The sequence below is a fragment of the Chenopodium album genome, chromosome 8 (assembly GCF_948465745.1).
Source record: "Chenopodium album chromosome 8, dcCheAlbu1.1, whole genome shotgun sequence".
NCBI classification, from domain to species: domain Eukaryota; kingdom Viridiplantae; phylum Streptophyta; class Magnoliopsida; order Caryophyllales; family Amaranthaceae; genus Chenopodium; species Chenopodium album.
In genome coordinates, this window is record NC_137841.1 from 65268680 (window position 1) to 65286032 (window position 17353).

A 17353-nucleotide genomic window follows, 5' to 3' on the forward strand; every position below is an offset into this window, starting at 1 on the left:
CAAGTTCCACATAATTGATTTATCATGTTGCTTATTTAGTAGGTAAAGGATATAAAGCCCGTCACACACCTTTATTTATTAATTTTTTTAAAAAAATTTTTAAAGTGGTTTGTTTATTTCTTTGTACTCACCTTTATTTATATGTTTTAGTCTTTTTCATCATGTTTTTGCAAATTGCACATCTTATTCAAACACGTCCACGTACATTTCATTCCACGAGTATATACACACTATATATATTCCTCTACTTATAAACTTAACTAAGTAGTAGAAAATAAAAAGCATTTCAAACATTCTTGTTTATAAACTATATTACAATAAATAAAAGAGAGGGCAAATAATTATCATATTGAAGAGAGATGGAATGGAGAAAATGTTATTTGGATTTGCTATTGGTGCCTTTGAGTTTCTTGGTTTTGACTATATATCATATATGGATATGGAATAAGGTTCGAACTCAGCCCCTCTCTACTATCATCGGCACCAATTCTCATGCAAGAAGATATTGGGTTGCGGCCATTATGAAGGTAAGTTATAATTCTACATCCGTGACTCATTGGATGATCTATATTTACCCATATTAAATAGATATCCGATTTGATTGGAAGTGATTTTTAATGAGTAGATAACTATATATATTAATGCTAAATTTATTACATTCAATTGAAGTTTTTGTTGTGCTTGGTGAAAATGATAAAGATTTCATGTTAAATTTTCATAAATTTCTAGATGGTTAAGTAAGCTAACTAACCTTGGGTTGGATTACTTGGGTGAAAAAAATTTAAATTGTGTAGAAGTTGATCTATAATTTAATTAATCAACATAAAAAAGAAGTAATCATGGGAAAGAAAGATTAAATCCTATGTGTGAGTGGTTACTAAAGTGTGTATAAATTTTTTCATTTGTACTTAATTAATTAAATTATATTCTTGACCAATTAGTTAGCCTTTTTTTTCGTTTAAGAAGCATATCATTAGAAGAGTTAACTAACTCTGGGTGAATTTGAACTCCATTGCACTCTTTTAAATTGGTTAATTAATTATATTAACTATGATGAAGACCTATACTCGAAACTTTTTTTTTTCTAATAATTTAACACGTATGATTTGGTGTTATCATTATTTAAAATAATTTAATTACTAAAATAAGCTATTTCATCAACTTTTTATGAAATATATACAGTAATAATGACTCCGTATGAGGTGTTACTATATCTTACCTTGACTTTTTTTTTACAGTATTATAGTTCTGTAGTAACTAAAAATAAAAACGAGAACATCTCATGTATGAAGCATATTTTTTTTGTAGCACACTAATTCTAAGGCAATGCATCTCCATCCTTGTGTAACAAGTTTTCATTTCTTGTTTGGTTACGTATCGTTTGAACTTATATTACCTTGCCTAATATAACAACTAGACATCATCACAAACACAAGTTCCATGTGTATGTTGATTATACATGAGGAAAAGAAAAGACATTTAAGAACAACAAAACTAATCTCGTGAAAACTTGGTAAATAAAATGTGATATTTACCTATGAAAATGATATTATCATGCGTACACGAAAACATATTTCATAAATAGAATGAATAATAAACTAATAATGCATGTACACGAGTGTTACAACTATATACTTACTATAATAATATTTATATATTAAGAAAAAAAAAAAGAAAGAAAAAAAGCATGCAATATGAAACATTAAGACGGCTAATACCTACTGTCGTTGTGAGGTGGTGATGATGATAACGGTTTATAGTTAGCTAGTAGTTGTTTGCACGCATTTTGGCGCGCCATTTAAGGATGTTTAACAACTTATACAATAATACAAAGTGTTATACAAGTGTAAAGGTGTTTTAACAAATTTAATTAAATTTTCTACATTGCTAAATATGGTTAAATACTTAGAATACATAGAAAGAATGAAATTAGTGTAGTTACAAATAGATAATCATAATTTTAGTTTGTGCTTAGGTAAACTTAGGTAATCAACCACTTGTATCTATTTTCTTCGAGATTTTTTTTTCTTAATATAATATGTTTAATTTTTAAATTAAGGATATACCCTATCTTGTCTCGATCACTTGTTATTCCACCATATGCCCCACTTAACCCACAATACCATCAATGCATTAACTAGTAATCCTCGTTAAAGTTATCAAAATTGAGATTCTATTTTAAATCGACAAAGGTATGATTCAAAATCGAATCATAAAATTACGATTATAAGGACATTTATAATTAAAACGTCATATCCAAATTTAATTAAACATAAAAATTATAAACTAAAAACTTCTTAAAATTAGGAAGTAGTTGTTTACCCATCAAGCAATCAATAATTGACAATATATGTTTATAAATGATTTCGTAAGCATCTTTTAAACTTGTAATAAAGTTAGAATTAAAAATCAAATCGTATATATGGACATACATAAATCGTAAAATCATATGATTGATTATAAGATTTAAATCAGAATTTAAATAACTATGATAATTCTCTTTTGTCCCCTTCTCTCTTTCCATGTTATAGTGGTCTAAGGATGTGGAAATCATGGGTGGTAGTGTTGTGGTGGTGGCGATTTGAGAAGATAAATGAGGGTAAAAGAGAAAAAAATTTGGTTCATATATACCTTAGGCTTGCCATCCGTTGTCTTATTCTAAACTTGTAAGACGACCTGATTGGCCTTGACACGTGTACTTAATCAATTAATCTAAAATGCTCAATTTTAATAAAGATTTATATTATGGGATAGTTTTTAAGAAAAGAAGTAATGTCAATTTAATTTCAATTCGAGATTGGAGCTAAGGTTACAAATAATTGTTTTCAAAAAAAAAAAAAAAAAGGTTACAAATAATTATACTTGTTCATCAATCAATCAAATAAGTGAACTCAAACTTTCTGATTGATTAAGGTCATTTACAAACAATTTTAGCAAAGTGTACTATGACAATGATGAGTTTAATTTGTAAATTTACTTTCGTGCTTTGACGCTTGCTACATTTTTAAAGCGTACGATGGCTTACGCATTGCTAGAGATCTTCAAGTTACATATCTTCTTTCAGCATTTCTATAATTACTTAATTAATAATTACTTCGTATTTAGCATTGGATAATTTAAAAGTTTTTAAAAAAAATTAGGCCACTATATTCTTAGGTACTCAATACATAATAATGGTCCTTAAAAATTGAGAAAAAGTTATATCTTCACAAACATATATATACTTCCATTCCAATGTAATATTATTGTATATATTAGATGTGTATTACTCTATATTTACTCAATAACCAATAAAAATAAGCTTTGTTACAACCAAAAATCATACAATTAAGTAATTGTCCTAATTAACCTTAACCTTCGCGTATTTTTCTTCCAATGTAACCCAATAAATGTTTCATAATAATGCTTGTGACATAAACTTTTATAACATAGGTAAATGGCTCAACAAAATAAAGTGTATTATGACTCGTCCAATTATAATGCAAATATGTTATTACTTTATATTACATGCTCACATCTTCTCATACTAATTGGTTAATCCTATTTAATAAAAACTACCAACATTATCTTCACTTATCAAAGGTTCAACATTCACGTCACGTAATTGTTACATTGTCTCTTTCCAATTTCACGTTGTTTTAATAGATTTTATGGCCTTATGTGCGTAATCTCTTTAACAAAGTTTGGGTTTGTTGTCGATTTATTGAAGCATATATAAGGTGTTGTTATTTTCCCTTAAAAAAAAGGTATTATATATTATTTATTTAATTGTTGAAAATCCTTGAAATGGTTGTAGCACTAGGCCATTGTTTTTGGAATTACTCTATTTTATATTAGTTTCATAAGATTGTCTTCTTTTAATGACATGCATATATATATTAAGAAATTGTTAGTTATTGACTTATTGCATGTATTGCGTCAAGATTGATAAATACATCTGCAATTACATTATAAAATGCTACATGATAATGTAATATCAATATTATTCCACACTACCGAAGTAATTATTCATGTACGGGGTTATAAGATATAACTTTATTCCACACACTTATAGTTAAATTTGGTGTAGTCATTACGTAAGGCCATATAACTTTATTCCACACACTATCGAAGTTAATTCTTTTAATTATTTCCTTTTTCTATGGACATGTGTGATGTCTAATGTGTATGACCTATTCTCTATTTATATAAGATATGCAATCATTCATGAAAATTGATGGTGTACACGTTTGCATGCAGGACAATGAAAAGAAGAACATCCTAGCCGTCCAAACAATAAGGAACACAATCATGGGATCAACCCTAATGGCCACCACTTCCATCCTCCTTTGCTCAGGCTTAGCAGCCATCTTAAGTAGCACATACAGCATCAAGAAACCGTTAAACGACACCGTGTATGGTGCACACGGCGAGTTCATGATGGCTCTCAAATATGTGACCTTGCTCCTCATCTTCTTGTTCTCATTTATGTGCCACTCATTATCAATTAGGTTCATTAATCAAGTTAATTTCTTGATTAATACACCTCAACATGACCTAATAGCTGCTAAAATTCCACCAAGTTATGTGTGTGAATTATTGGAGAAAGGGTTTGTGTTAAACATTGTTGGAAATAGGCTTTTTTATGCTGCCCTACCACTTTTGCTTTGGATTTTTGGGCCTGTCCTAGTTTTCCTTTGTTCAGTTGCCTTAGTTCCTATATTTTACAATCTAGATATTGTTTTTGAGTTTGATGATGATTTGGGCAAAGGAGATCATGAGATGACTCGTGAGGATTTCTTGTCTGTTTGAATAATTTGATTCTATGTTAATTAATTGCGAAATATATGAAATGAGATCGATAATATTTGATAAAGTTTGTTTTATCTCTTTGTACTTTTGATCGATGTGATTGTACCTATAAAAGACAAGCTAGGTTATTTATATTGAATTATGAGTATTTATCTCCAAGAAAATTTGAAAGTGCTCATGAATTTTATTGCTTTTTTAGTGAAAGCTTAGCTTACAGTACGCTGTGCAATTATGTTATTTTAAAGAGGTATATAAGTTGTTGACAAGAACTTTGATAAGTAATACTTTTTTTTTTTTTTGACAAGTTTGATAAGTAATACCTAAATATCAATCGTGCAAGTACTTTGTAGCACATTAATTATCATGAGTAGTGTACATAATATATATGTCATGACGATAAATTTTCTAATAACACTACTTAGCTACATAATTATTAGATTTAAATCTGTTAATAATCATCCATAATGCATGTAATATTATGTCTAATAAATTACAATTATTAATGAGTGAATTATTGAATATAATAGAGTATCTAGCAATCATATTATTGAAGGCCATTTGTGTTCTTTCCAAATAAAATGAATATTCTTACACTTTAAAATAGATTCAACCATACAACATGGTATATATTTACAAATTACAATGATAATGAAACATGAACAAAAGGAAATAGTACAATGAACTTCTTTATTTAGGAAAAGCTTGAACAATGAAAAGTAATAGATGTGGAAATAATTGGTTAATGTAAAAGTTTTAAGTTTGACGGAAATTTTGAAAACATCTTTTTTTTTAAATTTTAATGGTTTGGCTAAGAGAGTGACATTTTTGGTCCATCTCATAAAGCACAATGTAATCTAGTATTCTTTTTGATAAGCTTTTTAATGATAAAGCCAAATAATAAGCTAAATATATTGCAATATGAGTAGACTCTTAGTGCTAAGCTTTCATGCTTTCAAGCCATTATATTTTGACTAACGTGACATGCTATGATGTCACATGACTTTTATTACTATTATTACCATTGTTGTTGTTGTTCACCTATACATCATATGTAATAATACTTGTAGATTACTAGATTGTACTCGTACAAATACATTAAATAATTATATTTTTTCGTCTCACATTAGAAATTCTCCTTGTGAGGAGAACTTCCTCTTTATTTCTTCTTATCTTGTTTAAAATAAAAATAAAAAAAAATACATTTTTCGTATATATATACTAAGACTTCATACACAATACACAATACACATACACTAAAAAGGTTAATATATACAATCTAAATAGCTACTTTGAGGTCTAAGATTTCGTCTATACACATACACGATGCAAGAACCGACATAATGAACCTAAAATTTCCATTTCCATACACTTCAACACTTGTCATAATGGCAAATGTAAGGTTTTGTATAGTATTGCACCTTAAGTTGAATAAAAGCTAAGCTAGCCAATTAAAATTAGGCAAAGTTCATTTCAATAACACTAATTATATAGCTTGGTGCACTAAGCACCACCACCTTTGACTAGTAGTTAAAACGAGAAGAGTAACTTTTGCAATGGTTTGTCAAACAAAATTGAGTCTATTTAACTTGAGTAGGGTTTGGATAAAGAACGGTTAAGGTTAGTCAAACAAGCTCGATTGAGTCACTTTAACTTGGTCTATCTAGGTCTCACAATTACAACATATAAATACTCTGGTCTCTTGGTATTTTTTAAGTGCCTCACTTTTAAAAAATGATCATTTTTATTTAAGTGTCACATTACGATATTTAAAAAAAAACTCACTCATTTTATATTTTATCTCGCTCTCTTTCTTTTGACTCGCCATTATTTTATACCTATGGTCCCCCATTTAAATTTCTCCTACTTACTTTTCAAATTTTGTACTCCTAACCAACCCGTTTATATATTATATCATCCTTTTGCCTAAAACTATGTGCACATCTCAGTAGGACACTTAAAATAATAGAGGAAGTACCTCTTTAATTGACTCATCGACACCCTTCATTGTGAGTAACCTCAGCCTTTTCTCATAGGATGAAACTATAGTGGACATACAATGAAATTTAAACTTTTTTTTGTGGGGAGCATGCTCAGATTAAAAAAAAAATTCCAAAACAATGGAATGATCATCCATTACACTACTTAGCTAATATTGGGATTACACCAAGATAATCCTTTAGAAACAAACACTAACCAACAAGCCAAGGCCAACTCCCAAATCAAACAAATTCCAAAAATTGCCCAAAGAACTTGAAGAACTACTCTGAAGGTATACATATACTTACACAAGTATACATTTTTTCACAACAAGAACACTTTTACCTTATTAATTCTTATGGTACCATAGTATCAATGACATGCTTGCATTGCAACTGTATCATACTGTTTAATTTAGTCCAGTTATGAAATTCTTCAGTTCGCGAGTACACTAATTTGTTTACTTATTTATCTCTTCTTTTTTTGGAGCGCACTTTGTATGTTTAGAGGCACATCTCAATCAAAAGTTTAATCTAATGGTTAAAGTTTAAGATCGGTTATATATCTACTCTATCACGCTTCCTCACATGAGAGGAGCCCTTTGGAATTGAAATGTGGAAGCAGCATGAGCCTCCTCATACCCAACACGAATTATTCCACTTGAAAAGAGAGGTGGATGAAATTTATTTGAACATGTGACCTTATCACATTGTCTCTTAATACCATATTAGAAAATCATCTCAATTAAAAGTTTAATCTTATGGTTAAAGCCCAGGATTGGTTATATACTTTAAGATTGTACTTACACTTAATTATCAAAGTAAATTAGAGATTATAGCATAAACATACATGTACCGATCGAGTTTACCAAATGAGTGGGAACTAAGGGACTGTTCTGATTTGCTGAATTGAGTTTAACTGAACTTAACTTATTGAAGCTGAACTGAACTGAACTTATTGGAGCTGAACTGTACTGAACTGAATTGAAAATAAGCTGAAGAGAACAAGTCCTAAGGTGATTTTTAATTTCAAGGATAATTCAATAGCTTAATTAGTGGATTATTATCTTTTATTTGAGTTAAATAAGGATGGGATGATAATAATGGTGTTTCCACTATCTAATTTAACACATACTTGAATTATTAGTTGAAAATAATTTGCTGCCTGAATAATACATGATTACCTCTTTGATAAGGATGGATGAAATAGCAACTTGTTCATCAAAACACAAGAAAACACCTACACATTTGTTGCGTGGTATAAGATTTTTTATACAACAGCTACACAATGTTATGATATCTCTTTTATAGTCTAGAAATCTAGAACCGTTGGAAAATTACAAACGGTGTAGGAGAAGTATTCAAAGTAGGCTTAAAAGAATTTGCAATTCTTTATTTATTATTCAATTGCTCTATGAAAATGAATAAATAAATAAAATAAAATATCAAATTACATAACTATAATATGGTGTTTAAGTGTTGTATTAGTAAGTTTTGGCCTACTGGGCCATCATTAATTTAAAGAAAAAGATAGCAACATTCTAACTTAGTCCAGCCCACTAAAGATTATTATAATACCTTCTAGAAGAGTCCAACCTCCAAACAATATGGACCATACTATATCTGCCACGAAATTTATTTTGAAGTTGTAGAGTGAAAACAACTTCTTCAACTAAAAACGCAAGTCAATCGGATTGCCCACACAACTTCAATTTCACAAAATTTACCTAAAAACTTGTAATCCTAATGATTCTTGTCAACATTATTGCCCTGCTTCTCTAATTCTCTACACCAGAATTGTATGGCAGTGGAGGAATAGCCTCTTAGCCTTATGAAGTGATTAACTCTCTCTTGTTCAACTAATGTGGGACACTTACATGTGTTATTTGATAGGATATATTTTAACATTACTTAATATCATTTGAAATTATAATGTAACAACCAATAGCTTAAATGGTTAGAGCTTCTCTCTCAATTTCAGGAGATTTTGGAGTCGATTCATCATTCACATTTGTAGTTTGTCTAAAAAAAAAAAGCAACTGATATTCCGTGAATATATAACAAATTGAAGAATCCAAATAAACCTCCCACGATAATTTTATTCTTATACTAGACATAATTCTAGAGACATTCATGGTCAAAGTTTTAAAAACATTTGGCCACATAAATTGCGAGTATCACTTGAAGCATGTCTGATTTACTGAAAACAATTGAACTTCACTGAACTGAATTAAACTGAACTGAATAGAGCTGAAATGGATTGTTTATGAGAGAAAAAATATTAGAAACTGAAGTAAACTGAACAGAAATTAAGTTGAACAGAACAAGCCCTTGGTACCATGTATAATTTATTAAAGATCATGTTTATAAGTTTTGATCCTATGGTTGTCAGATTGTGGATGGGTGAATGATGCAAGATTATTTGTTATTAAAATTCTACTTCGTAAATTCCATTGTATTTAGTACATGCTCCCTATAAGGTAAAATTGGAAAATAAAAAAATAAAAAGCCTCTAGCAAGGTTTGAACTTTGAACACTGGATCCCTTGAATAGAAACTCAAAGCCCTCACTAGTAGTCACCACTACACCGTCTCATTTGATAAGATGTAATATACCACTTAATTATGGTTTTAAGCTAAGAGTTTTTTTTTTTTTGAAGTGCGGGAACAGCTGTCCCCCCTTATTCCCTGCTGGCTCCGCCACTACTCCCTTCTCCTCTGCCGCAACCACACCCACTGGCCATTGACCCACCTGTCAACCACCCTTTTCTTGAAACCAATCCCGGAATAACCCCTCACCACCTATTTATACCCATCCCTACCACCACCGCCTCACCACGTTAACAAAAAAACTCACCTAAACTCCACCCACCCACCATCCGTTCTCCACTGTTGCATCCTACACCTGAAAATCGGGCAGGGAAACAGAGGTGGGGAAAATGGAGGGGTGGGGGTGGCTGGGAAAGGTTAATTTTATTTATTTTTTTTTATTTAATTATATGAAAAGATTAAAAAATAATCACTTTTGGTTCATGGAGGTGATCCCACTTAAGAGATTAAGGGCCTGTTCTCATTGACTGAACTCAGCTGAACTGAACTGAACTAAACTGAATTGAACTGATCTGAACTGAACTGAATTGAGCTGAGCTGAACTGAACTGAACTGAACTGAAATGAAATGAATATTTTATAAGAGAAGAAAATTAGGAGCTGAATTGAACTGAATTGAGCTGAACTGAACTGAACTGAACTGAGCTGAACTGAACTGAACTGAACTGAACTGAACTGAATTTCAACGTAAGAGAATAGGCCCTAAGGCTTTGATTGACTAAAAAATAATAACCTGTTAAACGAGTTTTAGGTAAAAAAAAAAAAAGTACTACCTCCGTTAATTATTAGTTGCAACTTTGAGGTATTATTTGTGAGATATAAAATATCCCAAAGTTGCAACTAATATTTAACGAATGTAGTGTAATGTTTGTTTGAGAAATAGGAGTAAAAGGTTGGTTCGTTCTTAAATTACGCAAAGATTACCTGTTGAATAGGTCACGCAAATATGGAATTATTGTTTAAAACTTTTCATTAATATAGTTTACCTCATAATAAAATACTCCCTCCATCCCCTTTTGTTTGTAACTTTTGAAGGAAAATCACGAGAATCAAGGTGGAAAATGTGAAGTAATGAAAGTATATATGGAAAATGAAATTCTCAACCAATAAAGTAATAAAAGTGCTTAAGAAAGAGACATTTTCAATTTAAAAAGTAATTAAAGTACATGAAAAAGACAAATTGAGATTCAAGAGTGTAAAACATTAAATTAGTCAAAAATTGGCACAATTTTTATGGCAATTGTTAGGGTAAAATAGAAAGAGGACTTAATAAGAACAAAAAAAATAAGAGTATAAAAGTCTTTTTATGTATCTTAATAATTATGAAATTATGAAATATGACAAACATTTAGTCGCACTCAAAATGGCAAAAGCGGCAAACAAAAGGGGACGAAGGGAGTAAAACTTTGTACTTCGTATTAATTTTTTTAAAGTAGGATTAGATGTGGCTACAATTTTATGTGATACTTCCAATACATTTGGGAAGAGCCTTATCCCATATAATTTCTCCATTTTTTGAAAGTTAGACTTGCTTTACATTTTGATCTATTTAAAAAATTTATTTAACGAAACTTTGGCACAATGTATGTAGGGAGAAACATTTAAAAAAATCGGGTGTACAATAAAATATTGTACATCTGTTTCAAAGTTACCTTAAAATGCTCAAAATTTACCCTATAATGAATGAAAGTTACCCAACTATAATAAAAATTATTTAAGTCGTAAGGATAAAAGTTACCCTAAATTCAACAAAAAAATATCTTGATGTACAGTAATAATACTGTATATCAAATGTATACCAAAGTTTTTATTATCTAATAAATTTATTTAATAGGCTATAAGCCTATAATAATATTTCAATTACTCTTTTCTTGGTAGCTAAGTTCTTGATTTGAGAGTTGACATGTGGGCAATGCTCTACAAATTGAATTGTGCATTAATGACTAAGTGCTTGTTCTCTTCAGCTTATTTTCAGTTCAGTATAGTTATTAATTTCCTTCTCTCATAATATATTCAGTTCAGTTCAATTCAGCTCCAATAAGTTCAGTTCAGCTAAGCTCAGTTCAGTCTATCAGAACATGCCTTAAACCACTAATGGTCTACTCACTTCACCTTTTAAAAAAATAGTAAAAATAATTTCAATTCAGTAAAATTAATTTAGTTTAGCAAAAATAATTTCAATACAATAAAAATTATTCCAATTTAGTAAAAATTATTAGTCTTAAAGAAGATATATAATAGATAATCAATTAAAAAAATCAATTCGGTAAAAATATTTTCATTTCAGTAAAAATAATTTCAAATTTAATAAACTTCCTCCGTTCTAGTAAAATTGCTTGTTTTTCCCCCGACAGGTTGGGACAAAAAGTGGGATTGTTTTGGAATAATCGAAAAGTGAGATTGTTAGGGGAAGATAGAGCAAAGATGGGATTATTACTTTTCATTTTTACATTTTATATGATTAAAACTTAAATTTTGTTAAATATATTATTATTTTGACCAAAAAAAAGAACAAGGAGTGCGTTATACAGAGCATACCACCTTAATTTCATAATGTTCATAATATATTATATATGTACAGATAAAGTATCGTGTTAAAATATTGGGGGAAATAGTTCTCTGTATTTTTCCATTGTATTTTCCCATCTTTCATATTCGATCATCACATTACAATATATATAGACAATAGCTAGGAATATCTAACTGTAGACACCCATTTGTGTCTCCCCAAAACCAAATCCAGTGATGAGTGCCTTTCACGTCGAATCATAATCGAATGAAACGAAAGTGTGGAAAGGTTTAGTGTAGCGGAAAGTTTTATTTCTTTTCTTTTCTCCCTGTTTTTGAAAACTTTATTTTAAGAAAACAGCCAATCCAGTTTGGTTGGTCCATAATATGGGTCCAATAATGGTATAGTTGGATGGGGCTTGCAAAGACCTTTCCAACGATATATTATAAGCCCAATTCCGATGAATATTGAGGAAGTTATGGCCAATTTACTAAACTGGGCCCGGTTTGAGCTTTATGTACGGCCCAATGATCTAGGGGAGGGCCTAATATGATTTATCATTCCTAATGCAATTAGGAATGGTTTTAGTCTTCTAGAACATTCTAGAAGGTTCTTTTCATTCCTAATTTAATTAGGACTCTTAAGAGTTTTAATTAGATCAAATAGCATTTTCGACTGAAATTATATTATTTTATCTTCCCGTACGGGAAATTTATCAGATTTTCGAAAGCACGTTGAATTCCAATTTGGCGTCCAACCCCAGGCCTTGGCGCCTGGAATCAAGATTGGCGCCAGACGCCAGCCATTGGCGCCTGGCGCTAGCCACTGGTCCCGGCGCCAAGGTTGGTTTTCGGTCTTCAGACTCTGTTTTGATAAATTATCTTTTTTGGATGATTTTCTCTATAAATATCGTATCAAATACTCCGTTTTCATTCACCAATCATCAACTATCTTCACCAATCATCAACTATCTTCACCAATTACCAACTATCTTCATCATTCATCAACAAGCATCATCGATCATCAACTCTCTTCATTCACAATTTATTCATCAATTACCATTCATTAATTCTCTTCATTCATCATCTACATCATTCATTCATCAATTTTCAATAACATTAATTCTTTAGTATTCTTTTCTAAACTTTACTTTTTCATACAAAATTCCGCATTCATTAGATCTTGAAACACCTAGCCATATTCGAAGTTGCCTTCGCCCTAGGCGTGAAAGGTTTTAATTTCTGAGGGTTTGGTCCCAAATCTCTATTTCAATTATTTAATTTAATTGTTTTGATTATTATTTTCCTTGAAGTTACTAACGCGTGTATTTTGTTATTAGAAAGAGGTACGAGGCATCCAAGTAAGTACTTTATTGATTAATTGATTTATGATGTAGATATCATGCTTAGATTGTTATTTTAATTCCTAGTATCATGTCTAGGGTAACTTTAATATTAAGTATGATTAAAAGTACGATGCTTCCTATATTCTTCCTAATATTTATGATTGTTAGTATCATGTTAGGGTTAAAGATTTGATTTTTATTGCTTAGTGACATGCTAGGGTTTGTTATTAATCTTGTTAGTATCATGCCTAGGATCTTGCTATGCTTTAACATGATTATGATTGATATTATTATTATTATTATAATTATTATTCATGATATTGATTATTTATTATGTTGCTTGATATTTATTGTTATTGCTTGATCACCTTTTTATGCATTTTTAAAGGGAATTTGGTACTTGCAACCACGCTTAATAAGATATTAATAATCTTGTTAGGTTAATTGTGATTATAATTCAAGTGATCGCCAATAATAGTTTATTTGTGCATTAAATTCAACCAACATAGATTAAACAGGTTTAGGGTTAATCCTATTGATTGTATGTTAATCAGAAAGCGCACATGAATACGAGCAGAATAAAGTAGAGGCCTATTATTAGGGCAGGTTCAATCTCTTTTAGGTTGGATTTGTACCTTCATCCCCGAACCCTTATTTGGTTCATGACCTTATGGAGTTGACGATCTCTTGGATCGTTAAGGGGTGTAACCTTCACCTCGTGATGGTTTACAAGTTCCTCAAAAAACTTGTTGGCGACTCTTTTGCTCTATCTTCTTCCCTTTTGGACGCCACCGTACTTTAGTGTATGATCACAGTGGGGTTCAAGCTAGTGGGATTTTTAAAGGCTTGAAATTATTCCCTACAGTTTTTGGCGACTCCACTGGGGAGGATTTCTATTTTAATTCCTGAATTTGTTTCGGCAATGATTTAGAATGAGTGGATGAGACTCGAAAAGTTCTAAGTATTTCATGTGCGTAATTTTGATTAACATTGTGGCATATGCATAAAAAGGTTCTCATTGGAAAGACCATCCGTAATGAGTCAAAAACATAGGATTTTTACACGTAGGAAATTTGAGAAATGTCTTTCACAACTAGGACTGAAATAACACCGCGCGAAACTGGATGATTTTATTGAGCACAGAAAGCTGCTGAGGCATGTGGGAAGTAGCGTCAGGGGTCAGAGCTTGGCGCCACACTTTTGCCGTAGCACCAGACGCCAGTATTGGCGCCAGGCGCTACAGTTAAAAGTTGGCGCCAGTCTCTGTTTGCTGGCGCCAATTTCCCCCAATACCGAGCCATAAATATGCGTTCTAATTTCGACCGATTTTTCGTATTGTTTGCTCGATCCTGCTTCCTGATTGAATTTTTTTCTCACTTTTCTGAAACCCATATGTGTTCTACATATGGACATAACCTTCTGGGAATTCATGCTCTATCTACCCGATTGAACGCTCCTGGCAACAAAGGGTACATCTGAGAGGTTGAATTCACCAAACCATGGAAGCGAGTTTTTTCTAAAAACTCGCGGTGTCCTATCCACACGCGTTAACCCTTCACGGTTAGGCTTCTACGCGGTGCATCTGGACAATTAACCATAAACCCTATTTGACTAAACCATATCCCGAACTTTAGAGAACTAGAGCCATGGTTAGGTTGCGAACTCATTGCATCATATTGTGCCTACTTGACTAATTGTGCATTATTTGTTGTGCATACTCTATGTCTTAGGTCCATGCATGAGTCGGTCTTTCCGTCATTTGAGTTGGGGGGTACATTCTATTCCTAATTCTTCATATCCCTCTATCTAAATCTTTCTTCACATTCTTCCATCTTTCTTCACCTCCTCCATCCATTGCATGTTGAATAAAGTTTGAGTCAAATAATTAACAATAAGTATCCCCAAATTCCTTTCCCACAGTACTTGGTCGAGGAGAGAAGGGCGATTAATCAAGGACAACTTCTTTATTCAAGTCTCGCTTTTTGATAAACCGATTCGTCAAAAGAGGAAGGCTTAGAAGATAATGGCAACTCAAGAAGAAGTCAATGAGCTTAGGAACCAATTGGTTACCATGACTGAAACACTGAAACTACTCACCCTCAAAGTTGATGATCCCGTGAAGCAACAACGGATGGACCTCATGCAAGAAAGCTTGAGCAAGCTATCTAGTGACTACAAATTTCAGGGCATGAGTTCGCAAGGGGTCTCGCTGGACAAGGAACTTCTTCCGCATAAGTTCAACGCCACTGACATCCCTAAATTCAAGGCAACAGATAACCCTTACTTCCATCTAAGAGCTTTTGAAACTATAATGAGCATTAAGGGTATCGATAAAAAGGTTTTCCCCTCTCTGTTCCCACTATCTCTTGAAACCGTTTGCCAACAATGGTTCTTCTCCCTTGACAAGGAGAAAACCTCTACCTGGGAATTGATAGTGAACGCTTTCGTCGGTAGGTACAAGTGCAATACCCAAGTTGAAACCGACCATAGACAACTTGAGATGCTAAGACAAAAAGAGAATGAAGGCTTTACTTCTTTCTTTAATAAGTGGAGGGAAACTTCCGCCAAGATGATTGAGGTCCCCACTGAAAAAGAATCCGTGAGGATGTTTATCAAGAATCTCCAAGAAAAGTATTCAAAGCACTTAAAATATCAACACAACTTGAATACTTTCAAGGCCGTCTATGACGTAGGTATCGAGATCGAAGATGACCTCGCAAAGCAAAAAGCTACTAATAATAGCAACCACGGTGGCTGAAAAGGAAAGAAGAGCGACAATCCTTCTTCTTCCGAAAACGCCCACTCTAATAATAATGTTAGTACCTTTGACCATAATGATGTCTTAGCCATGGACAATCAAGGATCTAAAAGGAAACCCAGGCGAGAGTTCACACCCATTGGAATGACCTACGATGCTGCTTTCGATCGTCTTTATGATCGAGGATTAATCAAACCTATTGGCCCTACCGAGGATCCAACACCAGAAAATCGATCTTCGAGATGGAATCCAAATTCCTATTGCAAGTACCATCGAGGAAACGGTCATACCACTGATGAATGCTACAGGTTTCAAAATCTCATTCAAGACCTCATAGAAGCAAACAAGGTCCCATTGCCTCTAGCTAGCGAGAAGACTGGGTAATGATGAAACAACACAAGACAAGAGGCGAGCTTCAACGAAAAGATTTCATGACCTCTTTTTCTATTTCTTTTTCATTTTTTCCTTTCCCCAATAAGTCTAGCATAGGCACCTTTTCTTTTCCTTTAGATTATTTTTGTAGTTTTTCTTTTCTTTTCTCTTTTTAATAAAATGAGCATTTATTTCCTTGCATATGATCATTTCATTACATTGCATTAAAAAAAAAAAAAAAAAAAAAAAAAAAAAAAAAAAAAAAAAAAACCATGTTGAATTAAGCACAAGGTATACTAATGATTTGAGGCACCCCTTGTAGTCACATCATATCTCCTTTCACCTTTCAAATTTACAATTCTTTCTTCATAAACCACTTTGAGCCTCGTCTAACGATAGACCCTTCTTTTTTCAGCCTACATCTACCTAACTTTGGGATGGGATGGTGTACAACTTATGCAATTTTCAAAGAACAAAGCTTGAGTGATTTCAAAAGATCAAAATACAAAAAAGTAAATAAAAGTGTACAAAAGGGCAAGTGTTCCAATGTCTTTGATATGAAAATATCTTCGATAAGAACATGTCTCAGATTGCGTCTCTTATCGAGTGCTCGGTACCGTGCCTGAGAAACATGAATGCCAAGTGAGTGATAGACCGCATGATCGGGATTGCCCACACTTATAAAAATAAAATAAATGCTAAAGAAAAAAGAGCTAAAAAAGAATAGAAATTCAAGCATGAAAATACAAAGATTTAAAAGCGAGGTTGCATACCTTGGGGGCTTATCTAGGGTCTTGAGCCTTTATCCCCTTCTTCTTTAAACCTTTAGCCTAACCACGTTACAACCCTTAAAAAGACCTTTTTTGAGGTATATACACTTGTGCGAGGTTCGGCTAGAGCTACGTTCGGCCTGATTCCTAACGGATACGTAGGCAACCTCACATCGAGGTGCGGCCGTAATAAACATGCATTCATATTCACATTCACACACTTA

The 17353-nt window shown here is 32.2% G+C and overlaps 1 protein-coding gene across 1 annotated transcript; it reads left to right on the plus strand.

Moving 5' to 3' along the window:
• The first annotated feature begins 275 nt into the window (after window positions 1-275).
• LOC145556280 (uncharacterized) lies at window positions 276-4855 on the plus strand. The gene is made up of 2 exons (XM_081617932.1): window positions 276-527; window positions 4240-4855. The coding sequence occupies exons 1-2, from the start codon at window positions 360-362 to the stop codon at window positions 4789-4791; spliced, it is 720 nt and encodes a 239-aa protein (XP_081474058.1). The 5' UTR covers window positions 276-359; the 3' UTR covers window positions 4792-4855.
• Window positions 4856-17353: the final 12498 nt, after the last annotated feature.